Source organism: Pyxicephalus adspersus, chromosome 6 (assembly GCF_032062135.1).
Source record: "Pyxicephalus adspersus chromosome 6, UCB_Pads_2.0, whole genome shotgun sequence".
NCBI lineage: Eukaryota > Metazoa > Chordata > Amphibia > Anura > Pyxicephalidae > Pyxicephalus > Pyxicephalus adspersus.
Window position 1 is genome coordinate 57,382,622 of NC_092863.1, and position 23,656 is coordinate 57,406,277.

General features: G+C 35.7%; 1 protein-coding gene across 1 annotated transcript in view; it reads right to left on the minus strand.

Moving 5' to 3' along the window:
• The window catches only part of TESC (tescalcin), a 39,270-nt gene that overhangs the window by 9,987 nt on the left and 5,627 nt on the right, over positions 1-23,656 (minus strand). The window contains exons 2-3 of the mRNA XM_072415941.1: positions 7,841-7,910; positions 571-651 (exon numbers count right to left, since the gene is read on the minus strand). Coding sequence (XP_072272042.1) covers positions 571-651; positions 7,841-7,910 — 151 coding nt within the window. The remainder of the gene's footprint in view (positions 1-570; positions 652-7,840; positions 7,911-23,656) is intronic.

Below are 23,656 nucleotides of genomic sequence, written 5' to 3' on the forward strand. Positions count from 1 at the left end.
TCTTCTGTCTATATCAGTCTGGGTTGTTGTTGTTGATAATTTCTCTCCCCACTAACAATTTTGAAACAATTGTAGTTGTTTTCAATCATGTGATCTCTATGATTTCTATGATCAGATGTAGGGCAAACCTTCAGCCTGCAGATGCAATTGTAATCTTGGGATAGTAGTTTCATACTGTAATTGTCAAATACATTGATAGTATTCAAAAATAATAATTTTTGATACATTTATGTCCATTTAATTGATTATAATAAATAACATAATCAGAGTTTATTGTTAAAAGGATGTACCAAATAATAGCTTTTGTATAGATCATTAAGAAATTCTTCAAGTTATTGTCAAGGTAACCAATTTGGTCTGGGCATTAATGAAATGGTTAATAATATAACAACCCAATTCCTGCAGTCATGGGTATGATTGCAGTCTGTACTAGCGTCTTGCCAAAGCCTTGATAAACAAGCCAGTGTTAATTGGCTCCTTGTGAAGTGTTTGGCACTTCAGACAGGAAAGTGGAAATAAAATATGGATGCTGTGGGAAGAACACACAATATAAAAAAAAAGTTAACTTGCCTTTTATCAAAAAATGCATTTTTAATTTTTTCTCGAATAGGGTTCTGTTCCAGATCTAAAACCTTCTCAAAATCAGCTTTCCTGTAAAATAAAATAAAAATGACTATAAACTGATAAAGCAGTAAGGAATACATTTTAAAGAATGGGCTACACCACTCCACCCCATGCTTTAAACAGTCATCCAAGACAAAACTGGTATTTAGTACTGAGTTTATGGTGAGTATTAAAAAAAAAACAAAAAAAAAAAAAAACAGAAAGCAGTGATTATGTGTAAACTGTTCCAGTGTTTTACAGAAATAAAAACCAATAAACAATTGTACACTTGTGGTCTCCATGGCTTTAACAGCCTCCATCATACAGAAACGTTCACTAATCCATTGTTTTCCCCTAGCCACCACTAAGCAGCATACAAGACATGCAAAAATAGGCAAAACTTTGCATCCATTCCTGGGGATGCTGGGACTCCGGAATCCTTTAGAAAGTAGCCCACGTACTACAGATGGGTACCAAATGTAAGCAGTGATCTCCACTCATCAGGGAGCAGGAGCTGTGCAGTTTGTGGGGTATAGCTATGCAGGGGGCATGTATTCCTCTGCAGAGACTGCTCTTTCTACATAGAGAGGACAGGCCCTTCATGCTACCGGAGGACAGGTTTTTTTATGTAGGACTTTGAACACCTTCTGTTTTGATGTACCTGGAATGTATTAATTTAAACAAAAAGTGTAGCTGGGCTTTTAATTCATTTCTGCTATGGAAATCTTTACAGTAACTTTTCTCAGCTTTTTTAATATCAGGAACCCCATAACTTTCAGGTCTCAGAGAATCCTTGCTTTATTTCATGATATTCATAATTCATGGTACATTAGCCTGGTGGTGAATGGGATGAATGCCAACCTTACTGATACCCAAATATAATATTGGCATCAGTGGTAACTGACCTGGGAGGCAAAAACTGCTCATTGCATAGGGGACCCCCAGCAACCTCTTGAAGAACCCAGATTGAGAAGCACAGCTTGACAATGTGAATGAACCTAAATGAATTTGCCAAAAGGATCATCGATAGATCAAGAGAAGGGTTGGTTTAAGCTGCTGTAGAAATCAGGATTAAACTGAACCATTTGCTTTGCTATAAAAAAACAAAATAAGTGAACCTTTATATCCCATGATATACCTAAGGGCATAAGTTGTTCTTGACCTGCCCCAACTTGGCACTGGAGAGTAAAATGAGAACCAGTTTGACGCTCATTTCTTCATCTCTCAACTTTCTTCTTCTTGTACTGCTTCTTGCTCTCACACTCCAGCCCTGCTATACACTTACCCCCGGAAGGCTATTGCCAGCATGTATCCAAATGCTTACACTGCTTACATTAAAAATAACGCTTTTGGGATTATAGAGCAGTGTCTTTTATAACTATGTTATTACTACTAAATTCAGCTTTATGACACAAAATGAGTCATATTAAATTGTTACACCTTCGTTACATTATATTGTAGGAGACAATCTAAATGGTAAATGAAAAACGTTTGTGGGTGGTTCACCAGTTAAACAAGTTCACCCAACCTATGTTTGGTCTGATAATTAATGATTACACAGCACAGCATACATTGAACCATAAGGATAGATAATGACCTCTCTTTTCCTGGCAGCTGTTTGGGATCTTCTATATCATTGCTTTGATATTATTATTACTATGTTTTTTTTTTATAATTTTGCAATACATTTGGCTATGGTTTCTGAGAGATTGAATTGGTTACTTTGTACATTACATTTGTACAAGTGACAGCCAGGGAACATCAGATATAGAGCAGCAAAAAAGTTCGCTCCTAAAACAGATATAAACTCATATAAAACATATAAAATGATAATGTGGTTCTCACAAAGCATTTACTGAAATCACCCAGTGAGAACCCTATGTTATTAAACAAAAAAAGTCCAACTTGATTATTTAAAATATCTGAACAAAACCTTCATATAATACAAATCTCTGCAAATTATATTGGAGTTACATTCTATAGTACCTTTCTACTGCACAGTTACTAATATGTGTGGCACCCATATTAGCACCTTTTGTTGACAGCACACCTCAAGGTGGGTCAGCCACCTCTAACAGCAACATCTGTCTAACCCCCCCGGGGACCTTCCAATCACTACATTGGCAACAACCACCTTCCCCTCTCTAAATTGGGAATCGTCCTTTCCCTACAGTCCTCCATTCATTGTCTGTGGGCTTCTCCTTCCTCTGACCCTGTTACTGCCCACTGTGTACAGTTATAGAGCTCACATCATAACTTCAGGTCAGCTTTGGCTATTCTAAAGCTGACATTTGCCTCCACCCGAACAGTGACCAATCCTATCCTAAGGTGGAGGGTTGGCACACAAGTAAGGTATTTGATGAGTTTGATAAGAAGTTTTATTGCACAACCATACTTGTCTTTTCTATTTGTTAGTAAAAGATTGTCAATGGGTGTTTTAGGTTTCTGTTCTATTATTTTACTTATCAGCTTTTTATAATACTCTGATTTTATCTAATATATTTTTTGTATCAATCTTTTTATTAACTTGAATAACGTGTAGCAGGGGGGTTTCTAATAAAATATTATAGTTTAGAGGAACATGGTTATGTATTTTGTAATCCCATATAAACGTATCATGGAAAAGTAATTTAATTTTAAAAAATGTCAATTTTTTTTAAACCCGCAGCTCCCAATAGCATATTACCTGGTTATCCTGCCATGAAAGTCCTTGCTCACATACTCCTTGTTCCAGGATGTCCTTATCTCATAAATGGTGTTCCTGTTACCTTTTTGGTGCAGACTACAAATGCTTTTTTAACTGATATTGCAGGCATCAGGAAACACTCCTTAAGAAATTCTACTTTAAACTCACTTGGTCACTGCAGCATCACAACTAAACAAAGCATAGCCTCTAAAAGAAGTTGCTTTGTAATCACCTATTTTCTGTTTAAATTTCAGTACATTTCTGTTCTTGGCCATGGCAGCTATTCTACACTTCCTGGTGTGTGGAACACTTGCTCCCTCATGGTACTCTGTAGTTCCTATCATGTGCTCATATGCCTTGTGAGGATGTACATACCAGTTTGAAGGAACCATACTTGTTGGTAAAAGAAAAAAATATTGCATACACCTGGAATATTGTGTTGAACACATAAGCCCTGGAAATGCACATACAGAACATCCTCTTGTACAACCTATGCTTACTTTAATTGTTCCCATGTTAATGACACATATTTTGTTGAACATAAATTTGCTTTACCAAAGCCCAGGGCATGTCATGTAAACTCTACATTTAGTATTGAGAATGATTTCTTCTCCTTATACAAAGCTATTACTTTACTTTTTGCCTTTGTGAATATTGGTAGAGCACAAACTAAACTTTTCTTTTCTTCTTTTTAAGAAAAAGAACAATAATACTTTAGAAAATCTTACCATGCACTTCAAAAGTAATTAATTCTGGAAGATAGCTCATATAATCCACACGAGAGCTACATTTCAGCAATAAATACCAGTGATGTTCTGTGTCTAGGCATAAACGCTCCTCCTACCACTCCTAATAAAGTATTGGTTGGATTTATAAGGTTACGTGTTTTAGCCAGAAAATTCTACATTTGTATATGTGATACATTAGGTGGCCAGTTTAAAAAGGGGTCATACTGGAAGATCACTATTAAAGTTCTTTAAGTTTTAGTAAACCATACTGTTGTAATCACCTAATTCATAATAATAGATCATACCTGATTTCTAGTTATTTAAAAGATCACCACTTCTTTATAAATCTGCCCCCAGGCTGGGAACTTGTGACTGTCATACCTGTCCCTAACTTATCTCATACTAGCCCATACTAATTTAAATTTACCACTTTATACACATCTTCAGCTTTTGTTGTTACAATAAAGCATTTGATGTAAAAACATTAGATGTAAATTACAATTTGTCTAGATTCTTTCTATTTAGAGCAGCAAAAGCACAAAAGTTGTGGTTCAGTACACGTGCCACCAATATCCAAGGGGTACCATAAAGATGGGGTTTAAATTATTTCTAACAGCTTAGAAACACAACTGTATGTTTACATTAGAGGACTGGCAGACTGTCAGTATTTACCCTGAAGGCTTGCAGGAAAAAGTACATTGAAAGCGATGTCCTCCCAAGTGCTTACAGATACAGAGATGAATGAGGGCTTCCTAAAGCTTAACCACAATCCTAAATCAGTGAATGATGGCCTCACTCCACTGTAACATAAACAGCTCTGATCACTTTATTCAATGTCCAAACATAACATCTCCAGATCTAAATCCTATTTTCTGATGCATTTTGACTCTCCCATGGGCCCATATATAGAAGAGGATTACTTATAGTCTTCCGGTAATTTAACTCAATAGTTGAGAGTCCTATCTACTACTGAAATTTAATAGTATTTTCCCCTGCAATCCCTGTATTCCACATAGCATACTTTATAAGGTTCCACTATTCTCATAATCTAGCCCCATTTCCAGACTGATGAATTACCAAAGTGATTAGGTCCTATCCTCCATATTTGCAATGTCCACTTCATCACCAACCTCTTCAACTATTGGATGCCAGGAATGTAACTCATGTCATGCCAGTGTCATGTGTGGCCAGTAAATCAGTGGTCTGCATGCTAATGTGATGATCATGATAATATGACATAGGGGTAGTTCACAGCCCTGATGAAACAATCTATTTTTTAGAAGATTATTTTCTTTTCATTGAGGATGGAAAAAGAAAGCCACTGGTGAGAAGGTGTTAAAACTCAGATCAGCCTAATCTGCTTTATTATAAAATGTATACATTTTGTGTGCACAGTAACACGGGTGCACTTTCAACAATAAAAGGTCCCCATCTTATTTTATTTGGTGACAATTTCATTATAGTCTGAACATTTAGGTACATTTGTAATTTTTATCAAACAATTTTTATGACTTCTGGGGTTGATGTAAACTTCAAGTGTTTTCCATTTTTAAATACAACTGTAGTGTATTGTGTTCTGGTTTATGGCAAATACTTCATGCAATCTGCCAAGTGAATAATTGCAGCAAACAATACTGCTTTTGTGGATTTCACACAACTGTAAATCAATGGCCTTCATTCTTTGTCTAGTACTATTGTTGCCTTATAGGATCATATTTTATTCAAACATTTCTGATAAACATATAATACTCAGCTGGTTAAAGCCTTGCTATTGAAAACAAAGATAAAACCCTTTTAGTTTGCTGGGGATTGTGATGATTGGTGTACTTTTACCTTTTTCTTAGTGTATCAGCAATGTGTCGGGGTATTATATAGAGATTCCAAAGGTTTTCCTGCTTCCTAAATTATATGTTTTGAACTAAACGGAAAGCTTGGTAAATACAATGCCAAATGTTGCTTCATTTTAGGGTAAAGGGGGTGCTGAGTGGGGTGATGAAATTCTCCTAATTTCATATAACATTGTACCATCATGGAAGACTCTTGACTGGTAGTCTGTGTACTTTTCTATTTCTACTCCAGACTAGACAAAATACTGCAACCAATTTCTGGCTTTTACCCAGGAAGTCATTATATAACTCGCATCCAACCTCCATCTGTAAACTGGGTACCTTCCAATGCCTTTCACCAGCATCTAGTAAAGCTGTTTCTTATTTCCCTACTTACTGAAGTTACATCCACATACTCCTAATCATGTCCCTACAACCCTTATGAAACTACCCAAGTCTGGGTGGATGGAACAATGGATGTTTTTGAAATTTCATTACAACATTGCACCAATTTTAAAGTGTATGTGTTTCACTATACCAAGTGGAAGAAATATTAAAAATTTTGTACACACCCTTGATGAAATCTTATTGATGTAACACATTTATGGAGTTTCAGGTGATACAGTATACAGGGATATGAATCATTAAGATAATACATTTCTGAATTTTTTGTTAATATACACTTTTTATTATTATTGTAATAATCAGGACCCTACAGAATATCAGACATGGATTTTACGGATTGACCATTTGCAGCCAGAAGGTGGGTCGATGAATTCATTCAGTGGAGCTTTGTTCCGAATAATGAGCGGATGTGTCAGTGAAGAGAAATATTCCCCAACTTTACTAGGAAAGACAGAAGCAACTAAACTAGAATTGATTACCATAGTCTCATAAAAGGTATAAAGATAGTGCTGGGCTTTCTTTTGAAACAAACAGTATTAATTTGAAACATATTGCTATGAATACACCCCAAGATAAATATGTGTGCGCTAAATAAAGATTTTATGCAAGCAAATTAACAAATATTTAAAACAGTTTATGGATGCTTACAATTAAAAAAAAAATAAAAATTAGTTTCCATTTTAAATTGTCCACAACAGCAATAGAACACTGCATGGATATCACACACAGAGGGCTTCTGTTTTAATTAATTTATATCATGCTGTGTGGGTATTTTTGGACAAAAAATTGGTGTTATTTGCAGAATCGGATGAGATAAGGCTTGGCACCCAATATTTTTACATTCACATGAATCGTGTATATGACTATACGAGTGATTGTGGGAAAATTAGATCTTTTTGTGCATAGACCATTGACACAAGCTCTTCCAGGAAATGCTAATAACCTGTCTTTCTGGTTTCAGAATGTTTAATTCACTGGTCTGGAACAAGCCAGGTCAGGATGAAGCCCTATTCTGCATATTTGTAAAGAGAGGTGATTCACTCTAACTGAAGCCAATAGATCAGAAAGACAACAAGGTAGCTGACATTTTAGCAGGAATAATGATGGCTTAAGGGAAAAAATTCTTGAAATTCCAAATACATAATAAAGTATTAGATCCCCAGGCATGCTGCTATACAAATGTTTTAGTATATAGTATATAATGATTAACTTAATAGAGTTCAACAGAAACTTAGTGTGTTGTTTGCTGCCCTTATGTTGGCTATTCACAGATTCTGACCTCATTAAAAAGATCAAAAAATATTAGAACAGCTTTGTCATTGCACTATGCAGAATTACATTTTTAGGATTTGATGGGTGGTAATACTTTTGGCTCTACAGTGAGCACTGATGGTTGGCAGTGCCAAAGTTATGAGTTCAAATCCTTCAGGGACATTATCTACATGATGATTCTGTTCTGCATATGTTGCATTGGCTTGAATTTCCTTCTTCTGCACTGTGAAAACTAATTAGAAGCACCGCATGCATCAGCACAAAGTGTCCCTAAAGGGTGTTCTTATGTACATTACATTAATAAATGAATGATTTAATACCTGAGAACTGCCTTGTCTCCACAAAGATAGCTGAAGCGCTTGTGAAGATGTTCAATCTGCTCTGCGGAGACTGTAAAGACAAACCAGAAAAGAAGAGGTTAATTCCACACCTATTAGTCAGACTATCCAAACACTGGAGTATAATAATATGTCATAGATATCCTTGGCACAGGCAGGATCGGTATGTCACAACTTCACCATTCCCCATATTGTACTAGGAGATGCTAAACAGGAAGATAAATCAGTAATGACAGAGCTGGCACATTGCCTGAAATTAATAGGACTGCCTCAAATATTCTAGGCAGTCGCCCAGACAAAACTGAAGTGTCACCATTTATGTGGATGCCAGTACAATTACCATGAAATATTACTGCCATACGGCTCCATCCTCATTGAAGGTATTATTTACAGGAAATTCATCTGCACCCATTTAATTCCAATGTTTATTCTGTATTGATTGGAAGATGCTGGGTGACATAAAATGGATTTTAATACTTCCTAAGCTCTGCATTTGTGCAATATGCTAATGGCTGAGAGTGAACACAGAGCATTTTGTAAGAAATCTAGCTCATGTTTATGAATGTGACACAGAGATAGATGGAAGAGAAAAGTTCTAGCTAACTCTGCACTTCTATGTTATATTATGTATTCCCTGCAAGTCCTGACAGTCACAGAGAGAAAATCACAGCAATACCAGATCAGGGATTTTCTACAACTTAGGCTGACTGATTGAGGCCAACAAGCAAACGTTTCAGCAGCTACATGTATTGCATAAAGAGTCATGGCCTCTATAAAACAGGGAATTTCACATTGCTTGGTGGGAAATATTTACTGCCATTGAGCCACATGGACCTGGAAGATTTCCACAAGGGAATGTTTGGGGGAATGTCCAATTCCCTGTTTATTGAATAGAACCCAATGTTGTTAAAGAATATGGAGGCTGCAAATACTCACCCCTACTTGATAATGCACCTTGCCTGGCTGCCATGCTGATTCAGTTTTATGGATATGTGTTAAGTCACTTACCCAAGAAGTATACAGGAAAGGGCTTCTGACTTTCTAATCTCCATATTTTTGTCAGCAGCTCAGTAAGTATTAAAGTCAGAAAGGCCAGGTAACTAGCAATTTAGGTAACAGTCCGTTGGATTTCTCTCCGGACATGTATCTTAAAGCCTAACAATGGATCCATCTAAAAAGAACCCTTTCACCATACTGCAAGGGTTCAATGCTGATTTTTTTCCTAAGGCACCAGACTTCTATCTAGGGTACCAGACCATTCTTTAGTGTGAATAGGCCCTGAAGCCTTTTCTATAAAGTGTTCTGTCCAATGGTTAGCAGGCTAAAGTCATCACTACTACCCATGGTCCTACATTGTAACAGAGGACGCAGGGGATTCATCCACAACCTGGAGCATCAGAATAAGGAGGGCAGCACTTGCTGCCTGGGGAACATACTTAAAAGTAGTTTATGCTGGTGCCTATGCTATAACAAACATTTATAATCATGAGACTAATCGTCATTCTTTAGGTTTTATAGTGGGGAATGACTAAGCAGTGTTTTTGTGTCCCAAACAGAAATAAATGAAAATCTCTCTAAAATAAAGGAAAACAAAATCTTAGATGAAGAAGTGTCAATAATTGATTTCCACCTTTTTGTTCTCCATTTTCACAAATCTAATCACCACTTTTATAATCCCATATTTATGAACACACACTTAGATTTTATATGGTGACAATCAGTGCTTTGATCACCATACCATGTTCACCCTAAATTGGCAATCTCTGTGATATTTTGTTTCCTTCGCCACCTATTGCAAATTACAGGTCTTAAAAATGATCCTTAAGCAAACAATACATTTGTGGTTAAACTGACGTACATCATTCACTACTTGCAATGGTATTATCTGGATTGTCATTTGGCAGATATTACACATTATTACTAAGCTTGATAGGTTTAGATCTGCATAGTGTGACAGGTGGCAGATCCAAGGTGTGTAGTATTATAAAAGTACAGTACTAAAGTCTCATTTTAAAAATCTGTAAGGTTGTATTATGAAATAATAAAAAATAACAAAATAAGAAGGAAAGGAAGGAAGAGGATGATGGTGTACTGCGATGGAACGAGGACAGGTGATAATAAACAAGGTTTAGCTCCTCTTTAATGAAATTCTGGCCGATATTAAAAATGGAAAAATAAACATGCCTGTGTTACCTGTAACACTCAGATAACCTTTTCTGTCTTTTACAAAAATGATGTCACTTAGAAAATAAAAAACACTATGACATGCAGCAGGTCACTACTTAGAGGTCCTGCCTGGGCTGGTGTGGCAATGTCTGCATTGATGTCCTAATAATACAACATTCAGTCCGGGGTGACCAGATTAAATATTAAAGTCCTGCCACAGAGATTGGAGATAATTCTTTATAAATGTCAGAAAATCTATTTTCTAACTGACACTAAGTGACAAAGAAAGTATTGGTTTAAAATGATGCATAATGTCTCTGTCTGCTATAAAACATAGCATTCTTGCTTCCCATGACAAATTTGTTTGTGTGTGTCTATTCCTCACAAAACAGAGGTACGGCCTTACACCACCCATACCACTGCTAAAAAATTTATAAAGCACAGCAGTGTGTTATACAAACATGCAGGAACAATCAATGAGACAATAAAAGGCATATATTAGCACCAAATGACCAACTTTCCTCCATCCCGTCCCTTCTCTTTGCTGGGTTAAGCAGAAAGAACTTTGTGGGAAACCGCATACCTTTAATGAATGGGCTGCAAAATGCCAGCAATGGTATGGAGTAACCCTGCACAGTATAACAGAAGATGATATCTGCTTTCAATCATAAATGAGTGTTGTTGTTTACAAGATTACAGCAATAATGTATATCTAAAGCCAACTGCACATTCCATTCCGTACTTCCTAATCCCATCTCTCTAACATCCTCCAATACATCATCCATCCACCATATTCTCTGCCTTCCTCACTGTACCTCTGGTCTCTATTCTTGTCCCTCACTGATATATTCTCCATTCCATGTGTTCCTGAAGATGCAACAGAGTGGAAATCTCTACAAAGTAAGTTCCCTTTTAATGAGCTGTCACAAAACAGGTCCTAATGCTATTCTTGTGACAGACATAACACATTTGGATCTCCAATCACTCTTAGCCCCAAAAGGCAGTGAAGACCAAAAGAATTTAGTAAGTGAAATTCCATAAAGCGGATATAAGCAAAAATATAAATCCGACAGAGGTTTTAATTCTTTAAAATGTATTTGGAAATTCACCAACTTTCACATAAATAATAAAAAAGGATTTGGAGAGCATGAGCCGTATAAATAGCGGGCAGCTCAATGTGGGGACAAACAAGTGGAATCGGGGTGAGTAAAAGAGCAGACAGACAGCGCTCTGGAGGGGGGAAGTAAGAAAATAACTTAAAAAAAAATAATATATATATATATATACATACACATACATACATATACAAATATATATAAATTTGTACTCTAATGATGGTTTTAAATAAATCCATTACTGCATTTATTTTTTGTTATAAATATTTGGAGCTCATCATCAAGTGCTCTGAAAAATGACAGTCGGAAACTGACTGGTTGCTATGGAGAGCACAAAAATGTTATAAATAACCCCTAACCACTATATAAACTCAAAATACATTTTTTCATCCTCCGACATATTTTCAATATTACGAAGGTTTAAATTCCTAGCCATTGCATGGCTATACGAAATGCTGCTAATTTCTGTAGATTTCAATGGTTAGTTCAGTTTAGGGTGGTGGGGTTTCTATTGGTCACATGTCCACACTGCCTACAAATTCCTGGAAATGGGGCATGGATATAATATAATATACATACATGGCCTGAATATACAGGAATTTGATGAAAAACAGCTGCTGCTCATAGACTGGCTTGCATGTAAGTTTGACAAACCTGTCATTTACAGAAAGTACAAACAGAACTCTAAAATGATTATTACAGCCACATGAATGAAGAATCCTACATAACAATGAGCCGCTGATGGTAAATGCAAATAATTACACAATAGCACTTGCATCTGCCAATATCCCTCCACAGTTATTGCAGGCTTTATAAATCAGTCACATTCTTTTCTGATACAGTTGCTTAGCCTCCTATCAAGAAGAAACAGTGGCAATAATGTTCATACCAATTACATACTAAGTACAGTTGTGTGGTCTTTCCAATGACATAATGCTTGAGATATAATGTACTCAGCAAAAGGTGACAAAAATATGATATATCTACACTTTCTTCCAATTACACGTACCCATCGTTTGCCTTCATAAATACGTTAGATCAGATAGTCTAAACTGCAACTGGGGACCAATAAGATTTCAGAATAATGGCTTATTCACACAAACATGTTTGTTGAGGTAGTTCTGTTTATTTTGTATACTTGTATGCAAATGCTCAGTGATAGACCAACTCAAGAAAGTTCATTCACCAATAAGTTCTATGAAATTACATTATTGTTAAACAGAAGAGACAGAAGAAGATGGGTAGGCAAGTTTGAAAAGATGCGTTTTGAGCACTCTTTTAAATGAGCAGTAAGTAGGAGCAAGCCGAATAGGACGAGGAAGACCATTTCAGAGAGTTTGGGCAGCTCTAGAAAAGTCTTAGAGCCGTGCGTATGATGAGGTTATGAGTGAGGAAGTCATTATTAGGTCATCAGAGGAGCCGAGGGAACGGCTGAGGGAGAATTTTTTTACCAGGTCAGAAAGGTAAGTGAGTCAAGAACTGTGTAGGGATTTGAAGGGAAAGCACAGGAGCTTGAATTTGATTCTAAAGCTACGTACACACGTTTAATGGTTCTCGCCCGATAATCAGCTCAGAGCCGATATCGGCCGAGAATCTGGCGTGTGTACAGCGCCCCCTAAAACCATCCTAATGGAAGTGAAGGGGGAGAGCACGCAGCGGGGACGTGCTCCGTCATTTTCCCCCTCCATAGAGCAGAACGGTGCTGTATGTACAGCCCTTGTTCATTCATCGTGCAGTGCTTAATCGTTGGAAAAGATTGTGAAAGATGCTTTCCAATGACTATAATTGCATGTGTGTATGCAGCTTTAGGTGAAATGGAAGCCAATGAAGAGAACTGCAGAGAGATGCAGCAGAAGAAGAGCGGTGGGAAGGATGGATGAGTCTGGCTGCAGCATTCATAATAGATTGTAGAGGAGAGAGTCGTGTTAGGGGAATACCAGAGAGGAGGATGTTACAGTAGTAACAGGGGCGGATTTTGGAGATGTTGCGTAGGTGAAAGTGACAGGACCTGGAAATGTTCTGAATATGGGGGGTAAAGGCTCTAAAATTGTATACAATTTTCAATAGTTTGTTACTTACACATTACATATTGCAGCAGAAACCCCATAAATTCACTGCAGGTAATATAAAAGCTTTTTTAGTTATGTTGACCTTTTTTTTCTGTGAAGTGGTTGTGAGCCTGTATTGCAAGCAGCAGCCACAACCTAAAAGCTATAGAAAAGTTTATTAACCAAAGCTCTCCACTTTCTACAAATTGGACAATGGAAAAACAGCTTATTAGTATATTGTGTGAATTTATTTTTTTGTACAACCACACTGCTTGAAACAGAGTTTCTCAACCAGAGTTCGGTGGAACCCTAAAGTTACTCCAGAGGTTGCCGGGGGTTCTTTAAGCATTAAGCACCCTGTGCCTCTCAGATCAGTTTAACTGATACCAATGATCTTTTTGACTACTTAAAGGTAAGAGTGACATTTTACCCAATAGGTAGCATTGTAAAAGGCATTCCTCTTATTGACCATCAGGCTAAACTACTGGTAGCTGTGGATATAATAATTAGGGTTCCCCAAAGACCTGAAAGTTATTTCAAGGGTTTCACTGTGGTAAGATGTCATGAAACACTGTTATAAAAGGTTAAAAGTTTAAATAAAATTTCACAACTTTGTACACCAAAACTCTTTTGTACTTCTCTTTATATGTTTCCTGACTGGCGTTCTCAGACTACTTGTACAATGTCATAGAGGGTGTCAAAAACAATTCTTCTGGTTCCTTATAGACTGAGGGGTGAGGGTGGTGATTGAACAAGAGGGCATTGAGGAGGGCACATCAGATATTTGGCTGGGTATTCCACTCCACTACTTACTGCAAATGCTTTGCATGTATAACCTGGCCACTCCTAATGTATCAGGCAGACATTTTAAATTAAATATACATTCATAAATATACAGAAATATATATTTGGTGGTAGAACCAGGGGCAGGTTATGTCAACAGCTTACAAAATTACACTCGTTGGATCCTGGACCAAGCTTTGGATTCAGGACTTTAACATTTATTAAGTGGCATGCAATGGGGCAACTCATTACATAGTCATTGTTTGACACTACAAGTTTTTTTCTGATTGGTGTTTAATAAAAGATGGATGATTATTAGTATATTTAAGTATTTAGTCCCCATTAGAAATGAGTCTTACATACCCCAGATATACTACTTCTTTAAATTTTGACTCTTTTCCAAAATAAAAGAAGAGTTTGTTTTCTACAGGATCAGCTCTAAACATTCCCAGGCCAGTAAAAATCTATCTGTGTACACTTTCTAGACAAAATGCATGCAACACTTTCTGTTTCCCAAATCAATAGACTCACAGTGTGTTGTGTCCTTTTACAAAATGAAAAATGTTTTTTGCGGGATCCCCAGGGTGCAGAATGTGCAATGAAACAGGGCTTACAACACGTGAAAAGGGAGTTTACAGATTTCTTGGAAAGAAGACTGTCTTGCTATTTATAAATAAATTGTTTCCACAATCTTCTACTTCTTACTAATGTAAGCAAGTGTTTTCATGTTTAACAAGCATCAAGAGTAAAGATGGAAATATTTCAGTTTATTTTAAGAAAACATTTATGTGCTTATTTCAAATTCATCCCAGAATCGGCATCTGTACAATACCAAACAAGCCCAATTTCACAATAAGAGTAAAACTTTTATTGCTCTTTTGAAATTTATTTTTGAATTTCTTCCACAAAGGCCTTCTTGATAAGGTTTCAGTTTCTGTTAAATAAAATATTGTTCTTTTTCCCTAGGCTCTGCTGTTTCTCTGAGGCTGTGCCATCAGAGCTGCTGGCATCTAAATGACAATAGGTAAGGGAGGAGCAGTACATCTGCCCTTAGCATCAGAGAAATCATATGCATGTTCAAATTTGAGGGATACTTCCTTTTGCCTGCCCAACATGAAAAAATAAAATCTTGATGACAATGCTAAATCACACCACCAGCCCCCAGGATGAACCACATGTGCCTGTAGCTCACTTCTGCTCCATCAAGAGTTCAGAGAGTTGTGGATGGGCAAGATGACATTCTTTTTTGCAGTTTTTTGCAAGGTAAATATACATTTTAACAAAATAAACGATTTACCTATATATTGCCAGAAACAGGTCAACTTTAAAAAAATGTTGTTATTCACCTGATCACACTAAGGTACCATGAGCTGTGGATTAGAAAACAGAAATTAAGGAATTCACTGAGATCATTTTTTTTTGAATGTGAAAGGCTGGAGTAGTGGCTATAAATTAGGCATTTCCAAAAAGAAATCACCAATATGAAAATAATGTCCTCTATCCTATTGTTATTTCAATCACATCATAATCTAAAAATATGTATGAGATGAGTTGTTTCCAGTACATTAACTCATGAGAGTTTCAAGATTGCTAATGCTCATTATCAAAATTCCTAATGACTTTTTTTTTACTCTTGTCATATATTTATCCTGTTCTCTCTTGGGCTTTAGAGGATCTTGTCTTCTAATCAAGACATTCCAACGTGTGTTTTTGTTTTGATTGAATTCTTTTTATGGATATCTCCAGGGAAAATATGTTTCCCACAGTCATTTTCTAAATCAGCCTCTCCCACCTCCTGAACATTTTTTCCAGACTTGACCATTTTCTCATAAATCTTAACGGTTATTATAAATTATTTTACACACACACACACACACACACACACACACACAGAACACTCTGTACACACGTATGCATGCTTTTCTGTAATAACAGCAGCTAGAAAACAATTCATATACTTAGCCTAGGTCAGGTGTAAGCAATCATGCTTATCATTTGCAACTCCTATTTAATGTACAGAGCTGCGTAATATGTTGGTGCTATATAAATACTGGTAATAATAAAAGTAATATACCCACAGTTGGTAATGACGATGCTTTATGAATTTTCTTATTATGTGTTTGTGGTTTGAGGATATCTAGCACAGTTCATAGGTTCAGTGTTCAGTTTAGAAATTTCACATTTTTTTTACTGTTTCACCATTCCTCCCATCTACATTACATTTTATGTTTTGGAAGTGCTGTTTATAAGACTTTGAGAAGGAATAACACGCTTTAATGACAGTTTAATGACAGGAATTACCTGATATCCATGCCTGACAGAATAATTTTTTTAAATCTAATTTTCTAATAATATGTATACAAGATTTGATGGAACCATAAATGCAAGTTGGTTGGCTGTTGGTTTTAATTTAGATGGAATTTTTTGAGTTTCTCATGTGGTACAAGTATCTAAAGTTTTGACCTACTTTCTGCATAATGTACTACCAGGATATGGATAACCCCCCCTACACAACTCCCTTTCCACCTCCTATAACTAACCAATGGCCCACCAATCCAATGTCCTGGCCTTGAGAGGTTCACTTAACTGCCTGCCTGATGTGGCTCTCTGCAGTAAAGTCCTTTAAGAATGGGCCAGAAAATCATGTTACTACAAATAGACAATTAGGAACCAGCCAACAAGGGTGCTGTGGGCTCTGAAATACCGAAGTGGTGCTATCAAGAAATCTAAACAATGGATTTAAAAATAATATATTTCTTTTTAAGATAGGAATTAGTTAGATCCCAGGTGATAGGTTGGAGGTGGTAGGTAGGGAGGAAAGTGGGAGATTTTTAGTTTTTTTTGTCTGGATATGGGCTTTAAGTTACTATTGTGACTACAATGTGCATACATTCATGTAAAACTTACTTGTATGGGTGCTATTTTTTCTGTTTTATTCCTATTTTATTCTTTCTTGTCCTAGTTATTGAAAAAGATCTGGACTATGCTAGAAAATTTACACATCAGAGGTATCCTGGGGACCCTAAAACTGCTCTTATGTCTTCTTATGTCTGAATTCTTTTTGTGCCATTTCTCCTTTAATGACCTGCTTGCCCTCCGTGGAGGAAGTACATGGTTCCTAAGGAAAAGGAACAATAGACATAGCCTCATTACTAACGCTGTTATCTTGGGTTCTGGAACTTTTCATGGCACCCTGAGTTAAATGGCAAGCTCCGGAACATCACTGTTTATTTTTAATGAGAGCCATCCCTAATGTGGAAGTTACATTTACAAAGCAGAATAATAAAGCTATGTCTATACAGACTCAGCATAAACCTGTCTTACACTTTGCCATTTAGCTAGACACTGTATTCTAGATCCAATTTGGTAAAGCAGGCTGATGCCAATTTACAACATTTAACATGTTAAAGGCTAAATCTACAAAAAAAAATAAAGACTGAACCGGCCCCTAAAATATTTTATAATTTGGATAACCCAGCAGTGTAAATATTTATTAAATAAAAGCTTATTATAACTGCCCAAAATTACCCAGAAGTTTTGGGTGCTCTCCCTAATTTTACATAATTCAACCCTTCTTTTTTTCTTATTAAAAAAAATATATACGGGAGATAGAACTTGAATATTGGTTTTGGGTAAAATGAGACACTGGAAATAAATAAAAATAATTAGAAGGGTTGAAATACACCATTCCTGCAGCTCCAAGTATCTAAAGTTCAGGATAAGTCAAACTAAACTGTGATCCTTCCCTTCTTAGTGATTTTAATAAACAGCTGGACTTCTGGTTTTGTGACTACAGAATCTTAGTTAAATGTAACATATCTGCATGAAGAGTACATGGAACAGCAAAGGATATGAAGATAATGAATTGCAATAAATAAAGTCTGGCATAGCCACTAAAAGCATAATTCACCTACTTGTGATTCTCTTAAACTGGCTGCCATATTACAAACAGAAAATTATTAGCGACACAAAGCTATGTACCATAAATTCTACAATTGAAATGATTAAAAATGTATTTTTAAATAGGACAACATATTATATTGGTGACAAGATATGGTGTGAACAATCATTTTTAATGCTAGGATTTATCATGAGAGGTAGAAGGGATCCCTAAATCCCCCCCTCGACTATATTGATTCAGTATAATTATAAACTAATTTTATTAGTAAACTTTCCTTGTAACCTCCAGAATATTTTGACAACTTCCGGTGCTATACATCCTGGTGAACAGAAGCCAAATCATGACTTGCTGGGTGATCCCCTAATCTTGTCTTGTATGTAGCATTGGTTTATGTGGACATTGTGACTTGATTACTAAAGGAATAAAGCATGTTTATTCTGGCAAACTAAAACATTACTTAATTTAATGAAATAAAGATGTGCATCTGATTTATTGCATTTAATCTTGTGCAAGCAAAATAGAAAATGCAGCAAAGTATGGCCCCAACCCAATTGTCTACTCTCTCCATGCAAAGCAACAGTGTCCTACATTGTATTACACCATGACACTTCCCTCTCCAAATCTGACTCTCTCTATTACAGTAGATTCATATCAAGAAAGATTGTAATATTAACAGTAATTTTTTGTGAAAAAAGTTCTTTTTTTTTTTTTACAATACATGACATGGATTTGAACCCATCAATGCCCATTTAAACATATGGGTGAAGATTTTTTCTTGTCTTTATCTTGTATCCGCCAAATATAATTTTGTAAAAGCTGGTGTGTGATTCAACAGTCCCAGAGGATTAGAACCCTCATGAGAACAGTACTTAATGGTCCTATTAAATGAATTTTACCTTCAGCTGCAGCTCTTTCAGTAACCTTGCTAGAATGACCCTGGGACATGGAAAATATCTCTCTTTCTAGCAGTGACAGAGATAATGCTTGTACCTCTTGTCAGATTATGATTCTACTAAACAATATCATGAAAAAAGATAGAGGCCTTGAAAATATTTTTTCTGCTGAAAACAAATTATAAATGGGTTCACAGCTTAGAGCTGTAAGACGGGGCTGTAGCAGGTAGACAAAATAGAGACATTTTACGGAATACAAAAGCTGATCAGTACATCTGCTAACTATAGCTACTCTGAGTTTGTTGTAAGCTGTTTTACACTTTAAAGAAGACATAGAAGAAAAAGATTTTTGGCAAAAAAAACATGTTTCTGTCTGGTGTTTTCTAATGACATCTTCAACATATGCTACCCAAAAAAAAAAAGAAGCAGCTTTCTGGTGAATGTAAAAGAGGATCACCCATCACACAAATATAAATAGACATATTTTCAGCAGATTGTCAGAACAACGTTTTTATATATTGTATATCTAGTGAATAGCTTATACTGCCATTTTTTCAGGCTTTGTCTACTCAGCACCACCTTATTAGTTGTTGCAGGTATACCTACCCCCACCATTCCTAATTCCAATGCTGAGAACAGAACCTAATGGAAAAAGTACCAACTGAAAACCCAACCAGTCAGCTAGTTTATTGTTTTCTTTCGAACAGGTTCAGTAAATAGTGACCACTATACCACAATATGTCACTTCAATATGTCTTTCCATTTTGGCTGACATAACTGTAATACCACTATTAAATAATGTAATTTCATACTGGGGGGGGGGGGGGCAAAGGCTTCCCCTTCTTATCGCAGGACTTTTCAGCTAACAAATGAACTCATATAGCATATAATGCATCAGGTTACAGGTACTTATACCTTCCATTTAACAGAGAGATGATAAAAAGAATGAACTAAGATTTCTCCATCCCCAGGTCCCACTTTAGCTCTGCAAGCTGATAAAAATCCACCATTGGTTGTCTGACAGAAAACTACACTGTTCTATATATTGCAGCCATTATTTGTGTCAATTTGTATACAGGATTTAATGTGATTGTTAGTATTGTTCATTTGTGCCTGTTGATGCTGTACTTGAATCCCACCAGAGGTACTATAGATTGCTAAGAAGATAAATAATAAATAATATATAGATAAATATAGATATAGATATAATATATAGATAGATAATAAATAATAAAGAAAATATATAGAAAAACACTACAATATAAAATGAGGGACTTGGGGTTGAGAAGAACCCAATAATAGTACGTATTAACCATTAAAGAAGTGAATATCTACTGAACATGACTGGGACATAATAATAATAATAATAATAATAATGTAATAATAATAATGCTGGTAATGAAAGCCAGACAGCCATCTTTCTTCATGTGCTATTCACACTGTAATATAGATAGATCATTAGCATCAGACATACTGTATATAACAGCTTTTCAGACATTCTTATTTCTGTAGTTTGAATATTCTATTATGTCTATACCTGTACAACAATGGCTGCAATACAAAAGGGTTGAAACATTTCTAAATACCTATTTTACACAAATGAAAAAAACACTTTAGAAACCAGAAGTTGCTAGCTATTCTCAGATGTCTTTTTCATATCTCTATATACAAGACAGAACAAGATTGTCTAACGACACAAATATGCCTATTTGCTTTTTATGTGGATAAATATTTTGAAGGAAATTACTTGGCTGGGGTTGATGTATTGATTATTCATTGGCTGAAAAATGCCAGGAAGTGGCTGCTTGCAGAATTATCTGGAGTGCCATCAGTAAAAACAATAATGGCTTTCCGAAAAACAGAAATGTGTACAGTGATTTGGAATGGTAACAAATAGATAGATAATACCAAACAATCCATTATAAGAAACTACATTTATTTTTCAGCTGTATCTGATGTCAGGTATCTTGAATTACAAATATCTAAAGTGAACTTTCAATGTTACCCATTTTATTTTACTAATATACTCACTTTAGCTACATTTTATATGATAATTCAATTGATTTGAATCATACAGATTGAACCCCAAATAATGATTTCTTTCCGTCTATATTAGGATTGGACATATATACTAGGTGAAACCATCACTCAGCAAAAAAAAACCAAACAAATGTAGAATGTTGCCAATTAGAATTCAACTGTTATTCCCCATCAGCTCCTTTGTAAGACATTTTATACCTAGAAAAGTTGTTTGAAAATGTCAACACTCTAAACTAAAGAAACAGCAAAACACAAGGGAAAAAATGGCATTGATTCCAACCGGTCAATTAATGACCACTCAAAGGTCACTTGTGAGTAACCTGCAATGACTGATCTTTTAAGTAGTCCAGCTTATACTGCAGGGCTGGGAACACGGGAAGGAATTCTAAATTGACAGTACATGTTTTCAGCTATAAACTAGTTTCCCAACATTCCTTGCCTCAGGGCTATTTTATTTCCGCACCATGATCAGCCTTCATTTGCACCAACTCCCCCAACTCTATTGTTTACGGTTTAAATAATTGACAACCTATCATCAACCTTTTTACTGTATTACTGCAGGCTTTTTATAGGAAACACATGGCGTTCTATAATCCCAAACAATCTGCAAGGTCTGTCACATAAATATGTAATGTAATCATGCTGCCTGGATGTGATCTGACCAAGGTGCTAAAACTTACAAGGACGGCATCGTTTTTTTAACAGACACCAGTTGCTCAGGACTTTTCTACTTATACAAACCAAGTTCCAAGTTCTAATTTGGTCACTCATATTACTTACAAAAGTTCTTTGAAGTTTCTTTTTTAAATTCTGTTTAAAGTAGATCTCCATCAAGCATTGTTAGTATCGGTATAAATGTATATGGATACATGGATATAGTTCCTTTATGTTTTACAACATTAACAATCCCTTTGCTATTGTTCTACTTTATTTGTGTATGGTGCATCATGCTTCTTCCTCTAATGCACATTAGAAGAAATGTAAATATTTGTTCTTTTTTTAGCCACTAATTTACCAAATATAATGCTAATTTTTTTTAATATATTGGCGGTGGTGCGCGCCGCGCGCGCGAGCCGATACCGCCAAAAAAAAAGCCATTAGAGAATAAAATTGAAAGGTGAAATGAGTAAAGACATCTTGAGCCAACACAATTCTATTCAAAGAAATTAGGGTGGGGAGTGGAGAGACTTGAACTATGAAAGTCAATCCCAAAGCTAAAAAACAGCTGAAATGATTGTTTAAGAATTTTTAAAGACACCAGATTTCTTTCTGACTATGTTTATTGTACACAAATCTGTACTGTGTTTCAGATTACGGGTTATAGTTAATGTTAGACATTAGTGGCAACAATGGCGTAGGCAATATGGAGGAACAAGGGCATCACTTCCAAAAGATTGACTTAAAAAATTACAATTTTGGCAGGTCAGCACAAAAAAAACAACCATGGGGCCAAGAGATAGTAAGAAAGATTTACCAACAAAAGAGTTTTATCATATCAGGTCAGGTTGAAAAAAGACAAAAGTTTATCAAGTTCAACCACTAGGACAAATAAACACATCCCAGAGTAAAGATGTACTTTATTATCCAATGCTATATACCAAATATTGTGGTTCAATTCAACCATTGACTACTATGTACTGTATTGAGCAATCTTAATGCTCTAATCACCTTTTCTGACTACTAGTCTGTTCAGTGGCCCTTTCTTTTTTATTTTGATATACTATATTATACATATTGTATATATGTTTATGAATACATTGTTTGTGCCAAAAACCCTGCTCAATTCTCTGTCTTTACTTCTAAATGGTCTATGTAATTATGATGGTAGGCACTTTACTGTATTTTCTAACACAATTTTGATATATTACCACCACAAACACACCTTAAGTATTATCCAATACTGTACAGGTGAAAAAAATAAACTGAAATTTGCTTTACACATGATTGGATATTTGAAGTGATGTTTACTCCATCAACCAATCATAAAGTTGTCTTTGTCTCTCACCAGCCCGAAGGCACAGAAGAAGAAAAGAAATTGGCAGGACCAGCTTCATTGATCCAATTGTTTGTAAAGTGCCTGGCAGGTGCATCAGTGGTTGCTCCAGACCAAAAACTTCAGATGACTATATGAAGGCAAAAAGTTCAGATTTGGTTTAAGCAACAACATAAAAGAGAGGTGTTTCAAAAGCTGTCCAATTCATTCCAGTTCTGTCACCAAATTGCAATAATGCCATGCCCCGCCTACTGCTAGAGGACCACTGGCCCAAATAACCTGGCATGCAGCAGATAACCCCATACCTAGAGGGTCAATGAACGTTTGGACCTTATTAATATTATTATTAAATTTATTATAATATTATTGTTATTGAATTGTATTTATAAGAAGTACTTTCACATACATTAGCCAAGCCATCCATTACACTGAAATATTACATGGACACACTCTAAATAATATTATTATATATAATAATATAATATATATAAATAAATATTTAATATGTTAAGAGACTGTAATGACAGAACTGATAATATTCCCATATACTTTAGAGGAAAGGGAAGAAAAAGAAGGAAGTTTGAATTTTTACTTTTTGTTTTTTGCACAGTTATTTAAAACTAAATTCCGATCGAGTTGTGCTGACTCCTTTTTTGTACTCAAATGTCTTACTCTGATTTCACATCACATTGTGAGCTTGTGTAATTCAGTTCTTTCAGTCATGGAGGTTACGTCTCACATGTTGGTATTACCCAAGCTTCCTGTTTTCATAACACTATAGCTTACATACAATATAGTCGATTCCAAATACAAACATGAATTGTCATGCACTGCTAAATTCAAACAACATTCAATCAGT